The following is a 21,855-nucleotide window of genomic DNA, read 5'->3' on the forward strand; positions in this document are numbered from 1 at the left end:
AGTTGGTTAATTGATTAGGCGATTGACAAGAAAATTGATGGCAAGCATTTTGGTAATCAGTTTATCCTCTTAATTTATTTTTCAAGCAGCTATCAGGTTCCAGCTTCTCCTATGTGAGGATGTGCTGCTTTTCTTTTGGCTAACAGTGTACTACAATGGAGTTTTTTTTTTTAGGTTTTGAACAGTTGGTCTGCAAATATTATTTGAATATGTCTGTTTGAGCTTTGGCAACTAGACTAGACATTGAGTCAAAAAAAAAAGAGAAAGTGAAAATAAGTCTTTCTGTATATGGTTTTAAAAGCATTGCAAACAGTATAATTGTTAAACATTGTCCTCTGATCCATCCTGGCTGCATCATTGTTTTTAACACAGTATGATGTGTATCCACAGCCTTTCTTCAGACTACTGAACCTACGGAAGCTCGGCCTGAGTGACAATGAGATCCAGAGACTCCCTCCTGAGGTGGCCAACTTCATGCAGCTCGTGGAACTGGACATCTCCAGAAACGGTACATGAATGGGAGGGGGGAAAAAAGCTCCCTGTGTCAGTTGCTCTACCACCTCTGCGTGCAAGACCACCCATTAACACATTAACACACAATTACTTTAATGATGTGTCTTAAATTAACCCTCAGCTCTAATCTAGACCACCCAAAAACCACACAAAACAACAAGGGGGCTGGGTCTGTAAATATGATATGTGGTGTTAAGCAACAGGAGCAGAGCCAAATCAGTTGGAGAATCAACACACTAGCAGCAGTCATTAGATAAATATTAGCTAGCCGTCTTTGCCAGATTATCCAGTCTACCCCCAGGCACAACAGACATTCATATATTCGTGAATCTCCATGCCCTTGATATATTCCTATAAGACAAGCAAAGATATAAATTCAGCACCACAATGCAGCCAAAAATAATATTGCATACAAGCTACAGAGACTGTAAGGTGAAACATTTGGGGCTGCTATTTCATTTCTGCTACTCATCAGCTGTTACAGACAGACACACACACAAATATCTTGCCCTCTCGGTGTCCTTGCATGCTGCACACACATACACTGATACTCAGTGGCAGGAAGGGCCTACATGATAGATATAGGACATCTGCTCCGCTACACACTGCATCAAGTGCTGTGGGAGCAGTGGCCTGTAAGGGCCTTTCCCATCTGTCAGCCTGCTCCCGCTGCAGGACAACGCTGAGCCAGATAAGCATCATAGGCTGCTCGGTTCTGTAGGGATTTCTCAACCTGCACCTGCAGGGTCCAGTGGTAAAAGTTCTTTACCTTTTTCAGGCCAGCAGGTCAGAGTTCCTCTTGTGCCTTCTGTATTTGCACCAGACTAAGCAGGCAAAACACAAGTTGAACTGATGTCTTTATCATTTTATTTTTATCATATCAAACTGTTGGTAAGGAGCAATTATGTGTCCCACCAACAGTGCAAGCATTGATCCATTTAACACCAAAGTAAAAAACTGCTTTTAAGTTTCTTGCTTTGCAGTACAATATACTTGATTGAACTATGGATGACAGAACAGATGCAAAATAGATTAACAGCCCTATAATCAAAGAAGCCATTACACCGCCCAGCTCTGAACTTTAATTTATCTGTTATGAATCTGTCTTTCCCTCCTTTTTTTAATTTATTTTTTTATCTCTCCCTTAATTTCTGCATTTTACCATACATGGGAAGGCCATCCTGTTAAGACTGAAGAACTGAAGTAACAGGGGAACAATGAAGTTAATTATGACTTGGATGAAAGCAAATAGCTATAAATGGGATTGCTCTCTAAATTTTACTTGATGAAGGGAAAATGCAGATGTAACAGTAACCTCTGACCGTGCCCTCTCTGGTGAAACATCTCTTTTTGTCTCGTTTTTCCATTTCTTTCTCTCACTTCCCTGCTCATCTGGTTGTGATTACAAGGAACTTAAAATGATGTGCTCTGTAAAATATGACCGCTGCCCGTAGCTCTACATCTGTGTCTCCATGGATCTGACTTCTGTCCCCCCCACCACCACAACCCACCTCCTCTTTTCTCCTGCAGACATTCCTGAGATCCCTGAGAGCATTAAGTTTTGCAGGGCCTTGGAGATCGCAGACTTCAGTGGAAATCCCCTGTCCAGGTAAGAGTAGAGTGGGAAGAGCCCATCACTCTATTCATCTTCCCTGTGAGAAAATGTGATGCCCAAATGCAAGAAGTAGTACAGCTCTGATAAATGACACCAAGCATGATCAGTATCATTTATTTGCTTTAATTGCATTGCTTACCTGTTTTACACATGCAGTGACTCATATTGTGTGTATACATTTTTGAATGCACTTTATGCTGTTTTGTATCTGCAATTCTTGAATCTTGAATGACTAAACAAGGGCCTATATGAACCACAAGTGTCACGTTAACCTAACATGGATACTAGTTAATCCCTCTTAAGTTAAAATGTTAGTTGTCTTGCCACATCCCCAATCCGTTATGTGTTTTAACTTCATCGACATAAACGACTCACAAGAGCTTTTGATGCTGAATGTTTTAACAGATGGGAATATGTGACGGCCAATAGCCTAGTGTGTGTGTGTGTGTGTGTGTGTGAGTCAAGTGATCCCATGCGTTGTACAACAAGAGTTTCCCTCCACTATTTTCCCTCCTGTCTTTCTTTTTCAGATTGCCGGATGGTTTCACTCAGCTCCGAGCGTTGGCACACTTGGCACTCAATGATGTGTCGTTGCAGACGTTGCCCAACGACATTGGAAAGTATGTACAGAGACACATACACAATGGCTCATAGCAGTTAATTTGATGGGATAAAATGAAATAAAAAATCTTATGCTATGTTCTGATCCTGCTTTTGTCAAAATTATAAGAGCTCTCTAATCAAGTCATCACACTGGTCTGTGTTGCCACACTGAAGGCCTTTGACTCAGTTAGGTCCTTGAGACTGATCAGATTTTCAAGGAGTGAAATTCTGTTGCCCAGTGGGCTCTGTGGCAGCTGGGCTCTGGGCCTCTGCTGTTCTCAGACAGATGGAGGAGCCCCTCTCCATGCCAGGCAGCCCAGACGAACAGACTAGCCATCTGACTAACCAACCTGCCTCCCCTCTCCCCTCTCCCTTCTCTTACTCTCCCACCCTCTCTTCTCGTCGCCTGCTAACGCCTACCCCTCTTTCTCTTTTACTTGCCTCCTTTTCACTGCCGCTCCTCCTTTTTATAGCCTGGCCAACCTGGTGACGCTGGAGCTCAGGGAGAACCTGCTCAAGTCTCTTCCCACGTAAGTGTCATATGCATCATCTTATCTAATTCCCCACCCTCACAGCAAGTGCAATAAGCCCCTGTTGACAATGCAAGGTCCCACAATACATTAGGATTTGTTACTGATGTTTAACTTTTTATTACATTTACTGTTAAACATCAACATTAAACTCGACGTGAGCTCTCTCGCACCTCCAAATGCAATAGTTTTGGGAAATAATTTATAGCAGTGAGGAAGAACATGACAGAAACTCCCCAGTTACGTGGAGTGACGTGGCTTTAAAAACATTCTTTGAATATGCCAAGACATGTGAATGACTGCTATGTTGTAATCATTTGCAAAGCTCCGCTCTTAGGTCTTTCAGGGCGCATATTTGTGTGACTTACTGCATGTGCTATTTTGTGTGCATATTCAGGTCGCTCTCTTTCCTGGTGAAACTGGAACAGCTGGACCTGGGCAGCAATGAACTGGAAGTTTTGGTAAGTCAACAACTCATCATCCCCTCTAACCATGCAATAAGATAAACACTAGATCACTCATTGTACTGTGGAGTGCTCAGACAAGACCCTTAGTTGTGCCTTTTTAAAATAGTCTTAAACACACACACACAGTGACATCTATTACAAATATCTTCCTCACACCCCCACCACATTAATAATGATCCAAAACACGTTTACCTCGCCAAGCACAGCAGAGCCGGTCTGTCGGACCCGAGGCCCTGCGTGCACCGTGTAGCCTGCAGTGAGTGTTGCTTTAAGCCTGGGAACACCCACCTGCCTCAACAGGAGAGGATAAACAATGTCTCATGACCTGACAAGGGCGGAGGCAGAGCAAATAGTTGACATTATAATGAAACATTGCCTGCCTGCATTCTCCTTAATTTAATTTATCACTTAGACATTTAATTTAAGGTCATTTTTGGAGGCTTCAGCTCAACAAGTCCAACATAGCAGACGCATACATGTTTACTGAATGAATTTTGGAGTTTCAGCAAAAAGAAATGGCTGTATTGAAAGATCCTGTTTCTTGAATCATTTAGCTATTAACAGTATATAGATAGAAAAATCACATAGATCAATTTAGATAATTTATTTTGTCAAACTGATCATTTTTAGTCTGGCAAAAGTCATAAATATTGTAAATCTAAAGCTAAAATCATTGTTTTACCACATACTGACATTAAAACATTACATGTTTCAATCATCTGATTAATCTACATGTATTTAGGGCACATGCTTTCTGTTTGCTGTGCTTCAACCTCTCTGAAAGTTTTCAAATGGTGCAGCTTTCCACTGACTGTTGCGGGTGTTGATCAGAGCACACAATAACAAATAACCAACTGCCCCGTTGCTCTCCCTCCTTTTCTTCTCTGCTTCTTCCCATCTTTTAGCCGGATACCCTTGGTGCTCTTCCCAACCTGAGGGAGCTATGGCTGGACCGTAACCAGTTGTCCTCATTACCACCAGTAAGTACAGTTTAATACAAAAGTTTTTAAAGCTGCTGTGTTTCGAGAACTCTGCACTTTTTCTTTTGAAATATGTGTAAAACTACATTAGACATATGTAGAATTAACTCCCAATGGCTCACTGCAAGTGGTATTTATTGTTTGTGTGTTTAGGAGCTGGGGAACCTCCGGAGACTGGTGTGTCTGGATGTGTCCGAGAATCGTCTGGAGGAGCTTCCCTCAGAGCTGAACGGCCTCCTGGCTCTCACTGACCTGCTGCTCACACAGAACCTGCTGGAGGTCATCCCAGACACCATAGGTGAGAGACACAAGGGGGAAAGAAAGATTTTCTCAGACTAAAAACAGCCCTGCCTTTAACGGCACAGGGGGCTGCATTGGTGGAGGCTTGTGTAAGGTACCAGTGAGATATTTTAAAAATGATCCACGAGGTCCAATTTAAGTAACAGTAAAGGTTTATCAGATGCCAAAACATTTTGCAATGGTTTGTAATATTTACAAGATTTACATCTCTGGAAAGCAATTATTTTACCTTTCATAATGATTGCAAAGTAAACAGCAGAAATATGGCGTTTACACTGCAAGAAAAAATCCAACGGGAAAGTATTTGATTGGCTTATGCAGTGCCTTGCCAGATGATGATGCGCTGCTTTGCGCATAAAGTTAAGCCTGGTTCAACTTTATTTTTCTGGATGACCCTGCTTTGTCTTGCCGGAGCCCTTGCAATGCAAATAACGAGAGAAGGCTTAAGTCAATCTGAACTAAATGACAAATCTAAGTAAAATTATGTCAGAAATGGCGTTGGACACTGTCAGTAATAATCAATAACTAAATGACGAAGTAGCAACATTTGCTGTCATCTCTCTATTGTATCCATCTTCACATTTCATGAAAGTATAATTTATACGTATATTAGGATATTGTCAAGTGTTTCTCAAACAGAAAGACAGAAATAAGGCAAATATTAATATAGTTTGATGCTTAGGGAAAGTTTGCCATCTAATTAGGCAGCACTAGATTAAGTAAACCCTGGAGCAGGCCCTCTGTCTGCAGGAGATGGTGCTCTGTTAAAAAAGAACAGCACTGCCCTCTACTGGAAAAATAATGCCTGTGAAGTTTGGCACAAGCAATAAAAGCAGCTTGTTTTGTTTTTCTGTTTTTAATTGAATTTATTTTATTCCAGAGCATCGGCCAAAATTAAAATGACAAAATGTCACATCCAGTTGGTGTCTTGTTGCTGCAGTTTGTAAAATGGTATCATGCTTTGTTAACTGGTATTGTGTTTTGTGTCCAGGCTGCCTGAAACAGCTGTCCATCTTGAAGGTGGACCAAAATAGACTGACCCACCTGACTGATTCAATAGGAGAGTGTGAAAACCTCACAGAACTCGTCTTGACAGAGAACCTTTTACAGGTAGGGACATATAAACTACCTACAGCAGCTTCGCACTGACCCCTTTTGGATTTATGTATGCACATTAATACTTAAGTCCAATTAACAGCTGTTAAGCTTCATTATCATTTTCACTGATTATTAACGGCTTCTGTCTCACTCCTTCAAAGTCACTTCCTCGCTCGCTGGGCAAGCTGAAGAAGCTGACCAACCTGAATGTAGACCGTAACCGCTTGGGCAGCGTGCCCAAAGAGCTGGGCGGCTGTGCCAGCCTCAACGTTCTCTCTTTGAGAGACAACCGCCTGGGCAAACTGCCTGCTGAGCTTGCAGATGCCACTGAGCTGCATGTGTTGGATGTGGCTGGAAACAGGTAACCTCACTTAACACCCTGAACTGTAAATAAAACACGGCAGCTTTTCATGCTGAGGTTAAAGATTTCAATATAATGCCTTCCCAAAATGGATTTTGGGTGTTACCAGCATCCTGCGCAGACATTGTTCCTCCAGTTTTACTTTTTGCTTTTAATTTGATCAGGATATAATCTCATGTAGATGTATTTTCAAAGCTTTGCTGCTAAGTAATATGTTATGTATTGAAAAACCTCAAGCAAATGCATTATTGTCAATGGGTCTTTAGTAACTTCTGAAAGGTTGTGGCGAAAGCATGGGTTCTGCATAATTATGAAGGTTATTCCTGTGAATTTATCAGGACACCTGATATATAAATGCTTATTGAATATATCTAATTATACTGTATATATATTGAGAGTTTTATGATCACCAATAAATCCAATGATTTGTTGTATAATGCTTTTAGTTAATGAAAAGGAAATGTTGTGGCTCATTTGACCTCATCCCTTCCTTTGTCCAGATTACAAAACCTGCCTTTTGCCCTGACAAACCTCAATCTGAAGGCCATGTGGCTCGCAGAGAACCAGTCACAGCCAATGCTCAAGTTTCAGACTGAGGACGACGAGCACACAGGAGAGAAGGTGTTGACCTGCTATTTGCTGCCCCAGCAGCCTTCTCCGAGCCTAGGTAAGCAGCCCTTAGTTAATGCAATGTTCGTAAAAACACATATAGGAAAATTCTTGGTCAGTCACTCAAATGTGCACGATCTGTAAGTCTTCTGTACATGTGGCCTATATAACTTGATTGTAGCCACAATAGTATTAGTTTTTTATTTAATTATAAAGTTTTATAAATCATAGCAGCTGAGATACTAAGATTTGTAGATTGGCTGTATTAGTTGTTGAGTGGCTGAGCTTCGCAATTTGTTTTTATATAGTTTTTGGTTGGTTAGCCAACTAGTTGTAGCTTGTAAACCACATATGGGTTGGAAGATAGAATCTGTTCCTGAAGCGGTCTATTGAAAGGTTTAGGCTATACACAGTTTGACATGTTTCTCTCCTCCTCAATTTCCCTTTGTCTTCCACAGAGAACTTGCTGCATAACAGTGTGGATGACAGTTGGACAGACAGCAACCTGAACCGAGTGTCAGTCATTCAGTTCCAGGAAGAGACCAAGGCTGAGGAGGAGGATGATGAGGCTGCTGCAGAGCGCAGAGTGAGGAAACAACAACAAAACAGTGTCACTTTATGTCCTCTTCATGTCATTTTGCTAATTGTGATTAAAAATTGTATTCCATCAAGTGAGACATCATCAAGTCCAAATGAATGTGAATTATCGTACTGTTTTTGTTTCCGAATTCATGGTTTTAATCAGTTTGGTTTTTTTTTTCCCCAGGGTCTCCAGCGCAGAGCCACGCCGCACCCTAGTGAGCTGAAGGTGATGAAGAAGGTGATTGAGGAGAGGAGGAATGAAGCTTACACATCCAGGCCTGATGGAGAAGAGTCTCCTAATCCACAGGTGCATACATCATACTGTATAATGATTATCATATCACGTCTGTCAGCAGCCAGTTATCTTTTAATTTAATGTAGTTGTGGTAATCCATTAGTCACCTGTGTACCATAGGACACAAAAAGCAGTTTTCCACTCTGTATTTTCACACTGTTTAGCATTACCTTTATAGACCTCACTGAACAGATTATGTTATTCACTTGTGAACCTGAATTAATCAAACTGATGCTTTTGGTTTTAGGAGAAGCGGCTCAGTGACCTCTCCAATCAGAGCCGTGACTCCCAGGTGTCCAATAGCACACTGTCGGCCACCTCCCATGAGGACAGACAAAATGTGACTGCAGCCTCGCACAGGGAGGATCTTGTAGATGGCCACTCCCCTCAGGAGGACGAAGAGCTGGATGAAATGGAGGTGGAGTACATTGAGGTGAATGTTTAATACATTTTATCCATAACACTGTGAACATCTGTTTATATTTAATTGGCTGAAACAAAAAAGTGGTGGAACCCCCCTTTTTTTAACCAATTATATTCCAACCGTTCTTGTCTCCAGCCCACTGTGCACTTTGCAGAGGAGCCCATCTTCCGTGGTGGCGATGAGGACGACGAGGAGGATGGTGAGAGGAGTGATGTGGAAGACGAGAGGCCGGCTTTTCCCGCAGAGAAGCAGCGTCTGATCAGAAAGGACACGCCACACTACAAGAAGCACTTCAAGATCACCAAGCTGCCCAAGCCCGAGACGGTGGCTGCGTTGCTGGAGGGCTTCAGTCCCAACTCCCTCAACTCTCCGACACAGGCTGCTGAGAATGAGCAGGATGAGGAGGAGGAGGAGGAGGAGGAGGAGCAGGAGCAGGAAGAGCAAAGTATATGCACCCCTCAGCATCATCACAGAATGGAGGCACTTGAGGACAGCCGGCTCCAGGTCAATTCCAGTCAAGTAAAGGTAAAGGAGCGTTTCCAGCACTGGTGGGGTGCAGTGCAGGACTGTGAGGGTAGCTTGCTTAGGAATTGTTACATATTATAAGTAGAAAAACATTATTTTCCTCATCAGCATTTGTACACATATTTAGAAATCCAGTGAATCTATACTGTAAGTAAGTGGTACAACAGAGCATACGGTATGCAGAGACATTGTATCCTAGGTACATCACACACCACAATCAGTTAATTAGCTTGTTTTTATGCTTAAAATATTCTGTTCATGTTGTAAGAATATGAAAATGAATATATATATTTTTTGCTTGCTCATTGCCTCTATGCAAACACGTAATACTGTGTGCATAGAGCGCCCTCACCAGCTTGCAAGTTGCATTCAGTTTGGAGTGGGCTGCTAGCACTTGTTAAGGATGTGGTATTGCATGCAGGGTCACTGTGGAAATGAAGACATTTTCCCTTGAGCTTGTAAATCAAGGGGAGTGTTTTTCTCTGGAGTTGATTTTTGTGGTTTAACCATAAACTCTCCTGCAGTCTCGCCTCAGAACAAAGGGCTACCTCAGAACTTTGCTTTGTCTTCGCTCTGTCCCAAAGAGATCCTTCACCAAATGCCTACAAACACTCCGATGTCACTGATGATTATACTCTACAATCCCACACATCATTTAGATTTCTTTGACACAAACAACAGATATACAGATATTGTCATACTTCACACAGATTAGATATATTTATTTAAACTTTCTTGTTTCCCCATGAGATAGCTTCCTGATCTTTATTTATGCACAAGTAACATACCAGATGTCCCTTTAACACAAGCAGCTGCAGGCCTTTCTTGCACAACACCGGCCTACTTCAGCACTAAACCTCTCACCATATTTGTCAGCCATCTCCTGATTTTATTGAATAATGACATTTTCACACTCTGCTCTTATAACATTGTGCATGCTTGTAAGTGTGACTGGAGTGTCTGAAGTCTTGATGCTGCTTATGAAAATGAATCCCCTTATTGATCATTAGTATTTTTTGGGGGAGACTAAATGAAATATTTTGATTTATCATGCTGATTTGTAGAAATCCTTTTTAACACTGTGATCAAACATCATCATCCAAATCTGTTTTGTGTGCGTTTTATGAATGTGGGTCTATTTGTGTGGCTGACCTCGAACCAACCAGAACATATATTGGCAGAGCTGGAATGTGAGATCCAATGAGCCTTGTTATTTGTTTCATTCCTGATAATAATCTCTTATGGCATGTTTAAATTATTGTAGAGAGTAAAATGCTTCATTGTTCTTGCAAATTTAGCAAGACAAAATTATTTTTAATATTGCTTCAATTGTGTATTATGTTGAACTGTAAATTAATTTTTCAAAGTCAGCTTGTAAGCCCAAAGTGTGCTATAACCGTTTATTTTTTTTTATTTTTCTTTACAAAAGTAGGCCTGTTGTCTAAATTAAAGCTTGCAACTGGAGGAATTTGCTTTCTGTGGTGTGGAGGCTGGGCTTATTCTGGTATGGGAGCTTTTGCCTTCTCTTGTGCGCTCTCTCTACACTGTGTGTTTTGCACTGTGGCTCAGCTCCTTGGTCTTGTCTTTCCATCTCTGCCTGTATTTGCTTCTGGTGGCTGGGGAGTGAGTGTGGGATTACTTCTGCTTCAAGGTGGTCCATGCCGGTGGACGTGAAGTCCCACAACCTGCAAGCAGACAGTGGAGTGTGTGTTTTGGTGAAGTTTATGGAAAGTGTGAGTTTTTTGTGCGGGCGAGTGAGCATATTTTAATTTTTGGCCTGACTAATCCGCATGCCTCTCGCTGGTTCCTGTCCTAACAGGGGGTGTCATTTGATCAAGTCAATAATCTGCTGATTGAACCTGCTCGAATTGAGGAGGAAGAGGTCTGTACATACTCTTTCCCGTCCAGTCTGTCTCTCTGTGTCCCCCAACTCACCCACTCATTCACCCACCTGTGTTCAGAGGTAGATGAAGTACCCACATGGTTAATCCAAGCCAATCATCAGGGACCCTCTAACCACAACTCATTTATGAGATGGCCAGTGTGGCAGAACCTGGACGCAGGAATGAAGTAACCACGTTTTATTTATTACATGTATTGTTTTTTCACCGGACAGCAGGAGTTCAAACACTTCCAACACGGTGTGAGTAAACTTGCAATGAGTTGTTCAAAAATGTGCTGTGTTTAAGTTCATCCTGGGAAATTGTACTAGCTTTCCTGACAATAAAACCATTTTTATCTCAGTTTTATCCATTTATCTAATCTGCTCCAGTAAGCATCCCATAGTATTTGATCTAGCCCTTTATGCACTGAGGTTGGCATTGTGGTTCCTCACAACTTGTAGACTTAATTTCAGATCTTGCCTACTTAGTCAGTTAATGCTACCATAAAAGGACCATAAAAACCACTAATTGATGATTAATTAATCTTTATTTATAGAACTGAACAGTTAATCGAAATGTTATAGAAATCACAATATGTGTGTCGAAACACCATTTTCAATTAAATGTTGTCGAGCTGCAGTGATGTCCTGGTCTACACATCTTATTCTAGAGATTTAAGAAAACATCTTTGTTCGTTCGAAAGTTTTAGTTTCACACAATTATTATGTTTTAACCACTGAGTTTGGTTTGGCCAAGTAAATGTCAAGTGCATCTTATATCTGAGTAGCAGCGTACTCTATAATGCTACATGACTTTTGATAATATCCATATCGGTGCATGTAATGTAGAATTGAGAAGTGTGTTTTTGCAGTGTTAAATCTAAACAACGTCTTTGTACTTGAAACGACAAATATTAGTTTGTTGGAAACCTTGACCCTCCCAAGTACTCATTAGTCCCCTGGATGCCCATGTTTGTCTGTAGACTCAGTAATATGAATCCCAGTCCGGCATCAGGTTCTGCCACACTACGTCTCTGCTGTACCTTTCCTCTGCTTCTGCTGCTTTGCTCCTTTTCGTCCTCTGTCCTCGCTGTGTTGCCCTGGAATGAATGGGCTGGTGGCTTTGTGATGAGGCTGCTTCTCCAGCTTCCTCCAGGATTTTTTTGTTTTTGTTTGTTTGTTAGGTACATAGTAGGTAACTCAACTGCCAACCAGAGGAGGAGCTCCAGATTGAAGAAGATGGATGACGCTGACTTCTCAGTAGTCTAATTTTAATATTATAAACCTGTATAGACTGTCAAGACTTAAATTTTTAGTAGATGACAAACTGGATATTTGTATTGTCAATTTTTTTTTTTTTCCATTTTCAAATGTCTTTTGTTTGCATGTTTTTGTTCATGTTTTAATTCTCACCTACGCTGTTTAGTCAACCTGTACTGAAACTTTGTTATAAAGTGTTATTTAGTATCACAAAGTTAAGTATCTGTGTGCTCATACACTGTATTTAAGTCTGCTTATCTTATGATATATCCTATTACAACAAATGCCTGCGGTATCTACACTACAACGTTAAAAGCGTCTCCACATCCAGGACACAGCACTTTTTTCATCTGTTACTCCTGACATTTCCCTTTCCCTTCCACCTCTCCCTCATTTGTCTCCATTCCTCTCCCTTTTTGCATGGCTTGCAAGAATACTGAATATTCAAAGTCTGTTAGGACTTATTAGTGTTTACCTCACAGTCCCCTCTTCCGTATACACAAGACACATTGTATGTTTTCAAGAAGGGTCACCCCTCTGCGAGTCCAGTAAAAGAGGACTTCATAGTGTTTGTGTTTGTTCGCTTTATGTCTGAAGTCTGCTGTCAGTTAAGTGGTTACTGCTAGATGACAAATTAGTTTTTACCATATTCTTACGAAATGTCTTTAAAGCAAAATTCAAGGCTTAAAATCATCAACTTAAACTGACATTAGGCTCCAGACAAGTCAAAGTATCTTTCCATCCATCCGCTAGCATGACATGATGCTGCTGTGAGAAATTCATTGACGCCACCTACTGGCAGAAAGAGGGAGGTCACCCATAACTTACATCATCATAAAGTTTAAGGTGAAATAAATGGCAATTAAGTATTTTCTCTTTGTTTTGTTTTTTTTACAACAACATTGTGGGCTCTCCTCCCCCTCAATCTGTCCTCAGTGGTGTTTAGAGGGTCTTCACTAGTAGTTGTGCTGACTCCCCCCTCCTTAACTTGCAGCACACCTTGATCATCCAGCGACAAACAGGTGGCCTGGGTATCAGCATTGCTGGAGGGAAAGGATCTACACCGTACAAAGGAGATGACGAGGTAAGATGTGTGCCTAAAATCTGGATATGTTTAAAAAAAAAAAAAAAAAATCAGAAGCCTTGATTATTCAAATTCATTTTATTTTTTTTGTCTATGTGTCCAGGGAATCTTCATCTCAAGAGTATCTGAGGAGGGTCCGGCAGCCAGAGCAGGGGTGAAAGTAGGAGACAAACTCCTAGAGGTGAAGCATTTTCTGTTCATCTTTTGTTTTTAGCGACTCTTGCCTCTGTTTTATAGGAAGATGTTTCATTAAACAGCATTGCAAGTCAAGTCACTCTAAACTCATTGTTTGTCTCAGGTGAATGGAGTGGACCTCCATGAAGCAGAACATCACACAGCAGTTGAAGCTCTTCGTAGCTCTGGTGCTACAGTTTCCATGACAGTGCTACGGGAGCGTATGGTGGAGCCAGAGAATGCCATCACCACCACGCCACTGCGGCCAGAGGATGACTACTTCCCGCGGGAGAGACGGAGCAGTGGCCTCGCCTTCAACTTGGAGACGACTCCCAGTGGGCCTCAGCAGCGACTCTCTACCTGCCTGATCCGAAACGACAAGGGGCTGGGATTCAGCATCGCAGGGGGTAAAGGCTCCACGCCCTACCGCACAGGAGACACGGTGAGACATGCAAACACGCCCATAACACCCCTCTAATAAAATTTTTTTTTGCAAGGGCTTTGGAGAGCCTTGCCTACTCGTGATGAAGAGTAAAGACAATAATGAAGAATGTAATATTTTGGTTGCATGGTCACAAGTCACAAGTGTAGAAAGTTGACCTTTAGCCGTTATACTCTTACATATTTGACAGCTTCCTCCCAGAAAAGGGCCTTGTATGTATTATGGTTTCTGAGGGGGCGGGGATGATATGGCCAAAAATGTTATGATAAAAAAATCTGATTATTCGATATCGATAATTATCACGGTAAATGTCAAGTAATTTTTTCTCTCAAGTTTAAAGTCTGATTTTTGCTCCCGAACAAAAGCAGATCAAAAAACAGACCATTAATTGTGTTTTTTTCACCTTATAAATCTGAAGTAGAACATTCAAAACAATTATGATAAAATCAACAAATAGGCATGATTAAAATTAAGTACTCTTTTTTGTGTCCCTTTTCCTCAACAAAATAAATATCTTAAAAGAAAAATGAAGTGCTAATTTGTTTGTGATTCAAGTGAATTATTAAATCAAACATTTATTCAACATTTGTTATTTTGTTATTGAGTAAAAATATCGCAATAATTATCATTATTGTTTTATTGCCCAGCCCGAGTTGAAATCAGTATCATGATAATAAGAACTGTTATGGCAAATGTTTGCAAAATCATAAAAAATAATCAAATTGATGCAATGATCTGTTCTATTGTTACATAAAACAAATGTGTTAAACAAAATAACTGAGTTTGTTAGTTTTTAATTCACTGATTTTTATATCAGATTTTTTTTCCTTTTGAAAGATAAAATATGATTATAATATCATCACAACACAGTTCACTGAAAGTTGATAATAAAGCTGAAGACACAATCTACCATACAACCACTAAATGGCAGATGTGGTCATGAAGTTGGGTCACTAAGTGCTTCCAGTAACCGTCTCGGTCACAGGGATCTGTCTTTTAACAGTGTCCATTCCAGCCGCAGCGTTTACAGTCATCACCAGGGAGACGGAGATATGAATAGCTAGGCCTTGATACCTGATAGGCCCGCTGTAATTGGACGGGGTGAGATGTATGTATATCTGGGCCACCGCAATACATGTGTTGCAACTCGTGCAGCACAGCGACCCCACAAAGAGGAAAGGACTCATAAACGTAGGATTTAGGCGGGTCTGACTGTAAGTCTTGCCTCACTTTCAAAAGCTTTTTGAAATGGATGCAGTGACTTGGTTGTTGGTTGATCTGAGGGGGAGGTGCAGTAGACTTTGCTCCTGAATGTGTTTACACATTTTGTTTTGGTGAGGCAGTCTACGAATTCAGCTGGGTTTTATTTGGTAAAACTAAGTTGTGTAATTTGTGTGAGCAAACTATGTCTCGGGGGTCATGATTTTGTATAGGCTGCTTTTGTTGTAGTTGTAATCAAACATGATGCTGTTGATCAGTTGTAATGTATGTGAGGGTTTGTTTGTTTATTTGTACAACTTTATATCACAGTTTGTGGTACTGTGGTCTACCAATATTTCAGAACCACCTATATAAAACTTTCCAGTGGTAATGAATAAAGGGATTCTATTTTTGGCTCAGATCCACTCATATACTGACTGACTGGCAGCTCCCCTTCCTCACAGCTCACAGTCAGCATAGTAATTCATCACAGCGTTGCAGCCTGTTGCACAAGACCCTTTTACCACCGACTGCCTAATGCGGCTCACAGGCAGGATATTACCAACATCTGTTTTATCTGTAGTTCTTAAAACTGAGTAGTAAATATCCACAAATGTTCATGAAAGTTTAAACATTTGACAGTGTCTCTCGTCTGTGTTTAGGGAATCTATATCTCTCGCATCGCAGACGGGGGAGCGGCACACAGAGACAGCACGCTGCGAGTAGGCGACAGGGTAATCTCTGTGAGTACTACACATCCCCTCCACATCTCCATCTGGGCATCATAGCAGTCACTGTGATCAAAGCAGGGTTTCCTTTACAGTGTTTTTCTCTTTCTCTTCATTAATTATCTCCAGGAGGGATTTAAAATAGGTTCAAACTGGATGCAGTATATCCAGACAAATGGACATTGGTGTTTTAGCTGTTATAGTTTAGTTTATGGGTGGCTAAATAAAAATTCACATAATAATCTAGATCTGGGGTCGTCTTCTCAGTTTTGCAGTGGGTGTGCCATCTTATGATAGGGCTGTACAATTAATCAAAATCTAGTTTGTGTTACGATTTTGGCTTCCAACCATTATGAAAACAAGATCGAGATAAAACGATCATTAAGCCACATTACGTTTCGATATTATGCTCTCATTTTGTTTTGTATTATAAATCCAGCACACCCCTTTCCTTTCTCAATCCTCCCTAAAAGCCCAAACTCACTCTCAGCGCACTGTGGCATGTTTAGTTCAGCGCAATGACCGGGGGTTATAACTGCTACTCATTGGTCACCGTTATTAGCTCAGGCCTATGGCATTTTACACTGCATAAATTAGCCGAGCCGGTAGCTGCTTTTTCTTCTACTCACAGCTTAACAAATTACATATAATTTATACTGAAATTATAAGTTATGTAACGTAATGAATTGTCGTCAGCTCAGTGGTTCACCTGTTTATTTCATGGGCTATTTTGGGGTAATGCATATATAATTTTAAAAGTTCAATAAATTAATGATGTTTCCTAAGTCAATGAGTAGTTATGTTTAATAATCAGGATTTCAACATTGACAATATTATCGTGATTATGATTTTTGCAATAATCAAGCAGTTCTACACAATACATGTAAAGGAAACTCTTCATGTCATCATTGCTATGTTTTAATATTTCAATTGAATGTATGTACCCACAACACTGATCTCATTGCTCATCTGAAGTTTTGTTAGGTCCCATGCTGAAAACATGCAGAAAATGAACACATCAAAACCTTAAGTTGGCATCTGACACAGAATACTAACACAGTCCTCAAACTAATTCTACCCCAGAGCCGCTCCACAGATGTAAACTGTGTTGCTGTTTTGGTTAATTAGTGCAGCATTGAGCTTATATGTTTTGCTCCTCAGAGGCTCCTGCATGACCTCTCTGTGCTCTTCTTTCCTCTGCTGGTCACACCAAGCTTGGCTTTGCTCTCTTCCTTCTCTGCTCTCTGCATATTAGTAACTCTTTACTTGCATGTTTTTATCCATTCATGCCCTTTCGCACTTTTTCATCTTACTGTATTACTGTAAACAGACTGATGATGGTTGATTTTGACACATCCAGAGGTTCCTCTCCCAGTATGCAGAATGTGAATCTGCACATATTCCTCTCTGGGAATCGCACAAAAAGCTTCCTGAATTATCCTCTTTGCTTTCTTTACGGATTTCCTCTCCTCTTTCCTCCGGTGGTTTTTCAGCTCTATTCCTATTGTCTATTTTCTCTTTCGCACAATCTTTCCATCTGCATGCTCACTAATGCAATAAGTGCACCTCCTTGCCTGCTTGGTGGTGGGAATGGTGTTGGGGTGGAGTGGGCTGAGCCTGTTGCCACAGCGGCATATCAGCCGGTGGTAAGAGCTGGTACTGTCGGGTCAGTGCTGACCTCTGCTTGTCACTTTGGACCTGACTACAGTTTTTAAGATTGTGCATGCCTGAAAGCTCCCGTCTAATCTAAAAACCAAGATTAGCAGTAATCAGTCTTAATGACAAAGGCGCAGGTGTCTCAGGACTTCCTACTTGCCTTTGTTGACTTAAGATAAAACATTTTGGAGGAACTACACGCTTCCACTTGTGTTTTAAGTAAACAAAGGCAAGAAGGGGTGGAAAAGTATTTAACTAATTACACTGAAAGCACAAGCAGTCAACTAAATTAAACATACATTTAGGAGTTTCATTACTTGTAAGAAAAAAGCTTTGCTTGCTCGTAGCCTTTCTCCTTCCATCGGAGCTCTGCCAGCTTATATTGCCTGCAGCAGCCTGCTGTTAACCCATTCCCTCTTTTTCTCTGCCTGTTCCTGTTGCTCTGTATAGGTGTTGGGTTCTTCTTCAGATAACAGTAATCACTGTGGTTCACTCACAAACTCCCACTAAATTAAATATCAGAATGACAGGTTTAGATAAATATTTGGAAATAGTTTTGGGCGATGAGGTGCAGAATGTGATGAGAGCAGACTGATGGCAGCCTGCCATTTTCAGCATGTATTTGTTTTTGTTCATCGTGCCAATGGCAAATGTGGCCCATTGTCATTGGGAGCGTCCTGGTGGGCTGACACCCTCCGTGGTTGGTTTTATTGTCGATCCAGATCAATGGTGTAGACATGACAGAGGCCAGGCATGACCAGGCAGTAGCGCTTCTTACCGGCACCTCCCCCACCATCGCCCTCCTAGTGGAGCGAGACCCGAATGCACCAGTGGGCTCTCCAGGTCAATCCCGGGCACGAGCCCACTCCCCTCCACCCCCAGAACCCTCAGATTCACCAGACCAGGAGGAGGAAGGCCTTTCCCTTCATGGGAACCACCTGAGCCAGATGGAGGACGAGTATCCCATCGAGGTGAGACCTCTCAGGAGCGACTTCAGCGTGTTGAATAGCTTTTTATTTTTATTAGACCATGCTGTCGAAGTCTCATGAAGACATTCAGCGTTAATGTTTGTTAATTTGGCTCCTGCCTTATCCTTAATGCTGTCCAGATCCAGAGAAGATTGTGCATGGCATGGATGCTTGGTCTAATTTAAATAATGGTGTATGCGCCTGATTATGACAGCTGAATCGTTCCCAGTTATCAATAATGAAAACATATTCCTGTTTACATGGAAGTGGTTCGCGCCTATAAAGAAACACATGTGCATGCAGTAGGTTGGATTGTGTTTATTAGTCAAATCATAGACACAACAGGCGTTACCTGGGAGCTGATGTTTAATTGACTCACTTTTGTTGGATTTAGGCTTGAAATATTTTCTAAATCCCTTACTACAATATATTTTCTACCTCTAATCCTAACAGGAAGTGACCCTGGTGAAATCAGGCGGCCCTCTAGGCCTGAGCATCGTAGGAGGCAGCGATCATGCCAGTCACCCATTCGGCGTCAATGAACCTGGGGTGTTCATCTCAAAGGTAAAACTTTGAAAGAGTTGTTAAATTCCTTGTTTTCCAGTTTTGTGTTTTTGCGTCTCCTAAGATCCATCTTCATGTCTCCCTTTCCACGGCTCATCTCATCACCAGGTGATTCCTCACGGTTTAGCGTGTCAAAGTGGACTGCGTGTTGGGGACCGAATATTAGAAGTGAACACCATCGACTTGCGCCATGCCACACACCAGGAAGCTGTGCGAGCCCTGCTGGCCAACAAGCAGGAGATCCGTATGTTAGTACGGAGGGACCCTTCACCGCCTGGGATGCAGGTGAGGCCGTCAACTCAGACAAATATACACGCACTAACGCTGACATAACGTGGGTAAATGCTCACCTTACCGCGCCTGACGAGCTGTCTGTTTATCTTCGCAGGAAATTGTGATCCAGAAGCAGCCCGGGGAGAAGCTTGGCATCAGTATTCGTGGAGGGGCCAAGGGTCACGCAGGAAACCCCTTTGACGCCACAGATGAAGGCATCTTCATCTCTAAGGTTTCTGAAACTACCTTATGTCTTATGTCATACACCACCATTTTGCAATTAAGTGATTTCTTTGTAAAGTTTTTTTTTTTTTTACCACATTTGAAGGAGCTGGAGCCTTTAAGCGTTACATTTATACTATTCAACCAGTGTTGAGAGTTATGAAACAGTCTACTTTATTTAAAACCTGATCCCATCTATTTGAGAAGTATAGGCACACTCAGTCTTGACTGCTGTCTACAGAATAATAAAACTGGATATTAAGGACAAAGTTGTAAGAGTGATGTATAAGAAAAGACATTAACAGGCTATTCTATATTATCTATTCAATATATTCTAATGCATCGGCCTAATCACAGGTAATGACAGACAGTTGTAGTCATCAACTTATCCAGAATTTGGTTGATATTCATACAGGTTAGTTCGACCGGTGCAGCAGCAAGAGACGGCCGACTGCAGGTTGGCATGCGTATCCTGGAGGTGAACAATCATAGCCTGCTGGGGATGACGCACACGGAGGCAGTGCGAGTGCTCCGTGCTGTCGGAGACTCCCTGGTCATGCTGGTGTGTGACGGCTTCGACCCACGAAAGGAGTCTGCCGTGGAGGTAAGATGCCATTTGGACTAAATGTCTTTTCACTTACATTATAAGCATGGTTAACACATAGTGTTGTTTCATTTTAGAGTGAATGTTAATCATACAGAATTCACTTAAATTACCTCAAATAAAACATCGTCTTTATGTAGACTGAGATATATATTCAGTCAGTTTAGAAATAACTGATCTTGTCAATAAATTGCTAGCTGTGTTGATGTTGTGTTACTTTCTCAAAAGTTGCCTGATCTTTTTCAATCAATTTTGATCAAACTCTGTGTCTGGTCCATTCCCAGGCGTCTCCTGGCATCATTGCCAACCCATTCACAACAGGCATCGTCCGCAAGAACAGCATGGAAAGCATCTCTTCTATAGACCGAGACCTGAGCCCAGAGGAGATGGACATCATGCAGAAGGCACAAATTCAGATAATTATTATTAACATATATCTGCTCTTATTATTTATCTTAATTACCAAAGTTAACATTGTTTGAGAAATTAAAGTCAAGTTAATGTGAATATAGCAATCATGCACTGTTTGGCCGGACAAAGCCAAAGAGGCCTGAGTAAAGTAAGCGAACAGTGTCAGTTTGTGCACCAGGATGCACAGTTACACCCCTTTGATCCACATACCAGTAATCAGTTTGGTGATTTTGTTGTCAACACGTGAATCAGATGTTTTGTTCAGCGATTCTGTCACAGCAACACTCTGCTTCCACAGCAGTTTGGTGTCAGTAGGTGGAGCAGAGTTTGATTCACCCCATCCATGTACACCACACACACACACTCAGCTTTTCACTACTGCACCCAGAAAGCGCCAGCACCGTTGTTTAATTTGTCCAGATTAGCTTTTGGGAGACTGCCCGCACTAAAGGAATGTAGGGGCTTGTTGCTGTATTGAATGCTTGTCTCTGTTGTTCCTCTGCACACTTTGAGTTTTTTGTCATACAACCTTTTTTATCAGAGACACACATAGGAACTTGCTTTGGTTTACTCAGGCAGGCAGTGCTTTAAGATTTACAGGATGAAAAGTAACAATTTCTTGGATCTTAAATCTTGCTGTTTTGCAGGAGTCTGAGATGGTGAGAGAGACGTCGCAGTGGGAGCGAGAAGAGATGGAGAAAGTGGTAAGTAAAACTGAAAATCCGTTACTGTTTTGGGAAAGCTGGAGGTAAATTTGTATCTGTCAGATCAGCAGATATATGGCAATACAGCGAGGCATAAGAATTCAGTTTTTGTTCCATTGTAGCTCAAAAAAAGGCCAAACACGAGTCAGGGTGGAGCTTTAGAGTCAGAAGCTCAGGTTGGTCTGTTATCGGGTGAATGCAGCCTCTCCTCTGCACCCTGTGTGTGGGTATTGTGTTTACCAGAACTATTCCTGCGATGTCCCACCTTGCATGCTTTTTCTGCTCCCATAGCTAATGAATAGTCATTTTTAATGTGTGCGGATTCTATCCTTTCTTTCCCTTCTGTTTTTCTCTCATCTCTCCTTTACCCTTGGTGTGTTTGGTGTGATACAAAATCATCCAATCATCATCATCTCCATACCACTTCTCCACTGTTGTTGTCTTTCTGCACTTCACCCCCCGTAACACTTCTTTCCTCTTCTGTTAATCCTCCATCTTCACCTCTCATCGCATTACTGTGTGGCTGTGTGTGGTTGGGGTCTTCTCTCCTCTTCCTCCTCCTCCCCTTCCTTTCTTGGTGAAGGAGCGTATGCGCTTGGAGCGTGAGGAGGCAACTCGCCTGCTAGAAGAGGAGACTGAGGTGAGACACTCCTCATCAGCAGGTCTGCAGACAACCTTCCTGTCTGTGCAAAAGGGCAGTCTGATCAAACATACCACAGCGCTACTGCCACGGGGTTCATTTGCTCATCCCCGGCATTTCGGGATAATAGAATATTTTGGG

General features: G+C 41.7%; 1 protein-coding gene across 2 annotated transcripts in view; it reads left to right on the forward strand.

The window, feature by feature from the left end:
* Positions 1 to 21,714, forward strand: part of scrib (scribble planar cell polarity protein) — a gene marked incomplete at its 3' end in the record, with an annotated part of 46,325 nt that extends 24,611 nt beyond the window's left edge. The window contains 27 exon segments of one of the 2 annotated variants that reach the window (XM_038730625.1): positions 391 to 508; positions 2,044 to 2,122; positions 2,659 to 2,748; positions 3,205 to 3,261; positions 3,659 to 3,722; positions 4,634 to 4,708; positions 4,862 to 5,006; positions 6,000 to 6,118; positions 6,268 to 6,467; positions 6,968 to 7,134; positions 7,535 to 7,662; positions 7,843 to 7,965; positions 8,201 to 8,386; positions 8,513 to 8,902; positions 10,722 to 10,784; positions 13,039 to 13,128; positions 13,232 to 13,309; positions 13,427 to 13,744; positions 15,607 to 15,687; positions 18,051 to 18,299; positions 18,750 to 18,860; positions 18,969 to 19,145; positions 19,249 to 19,365; positions 19,771 to 19,959; positions 20,244 to 20,363; positions 21,018 to 21,074; positions 21,658 to 21,714. In XM_038730625.1, coding sequence (XP_038586553.1) covers positions 391 to 508; positions 2,044 to 2,122; positions 2,659 to 2,748; positions 3,205 to 3,261; positions 3,659 to 3,722; positions 4,634 to 4,708; positions 4,862 to 5,006; positions 6,000 to 6,118; positions 6,268 to 6,467; positions 6,968 to 7,134; positions 7,535 to 7,662; positions 7,843 to 7,965; positions 8,201 to 8,386; positions 8,513 to 8,902; positions 10,722 to 10,784; positions 13,039 to 13,128; positions 13,232 to 13,309; positions 13,427 to 13,744; positions 15,607 to 15,687; positions 18,051 to 18,299; positions 18,750 to 18,860; positions 18,969 to 19,145; positions 19,249 to 19,365; positions 19,771 to 19,959; positions 20,244 to 20,363; positions 21,018 to 21,074; positions 21,658 to 21,714 — 3,648 coding nt within the window. 2 annotated transcript variants of the gene reach the window in all.
* Between the last annotated feature and the right edge of the window lie 141 nt (positions 21,715 to 21,855).

Source organism: Micropterus salmoides, unplaced genomic scaffold, assembly GCF_014851395.1.
Source record: "Micropterus salmoides isolate LMB-PRFRI ecotype aquatic unplaced genomic scaffold, ASM1485139v1 Ms_hic_scaffold_1, whole genome shotgun sequence".
Classification (NCBI taxonomy): Eukaryota; Metazoa; Chordata; class Actinopteri; order Centrarchiformes; family Centrarchidae; genus Micropterus; species Micropterus salmoides.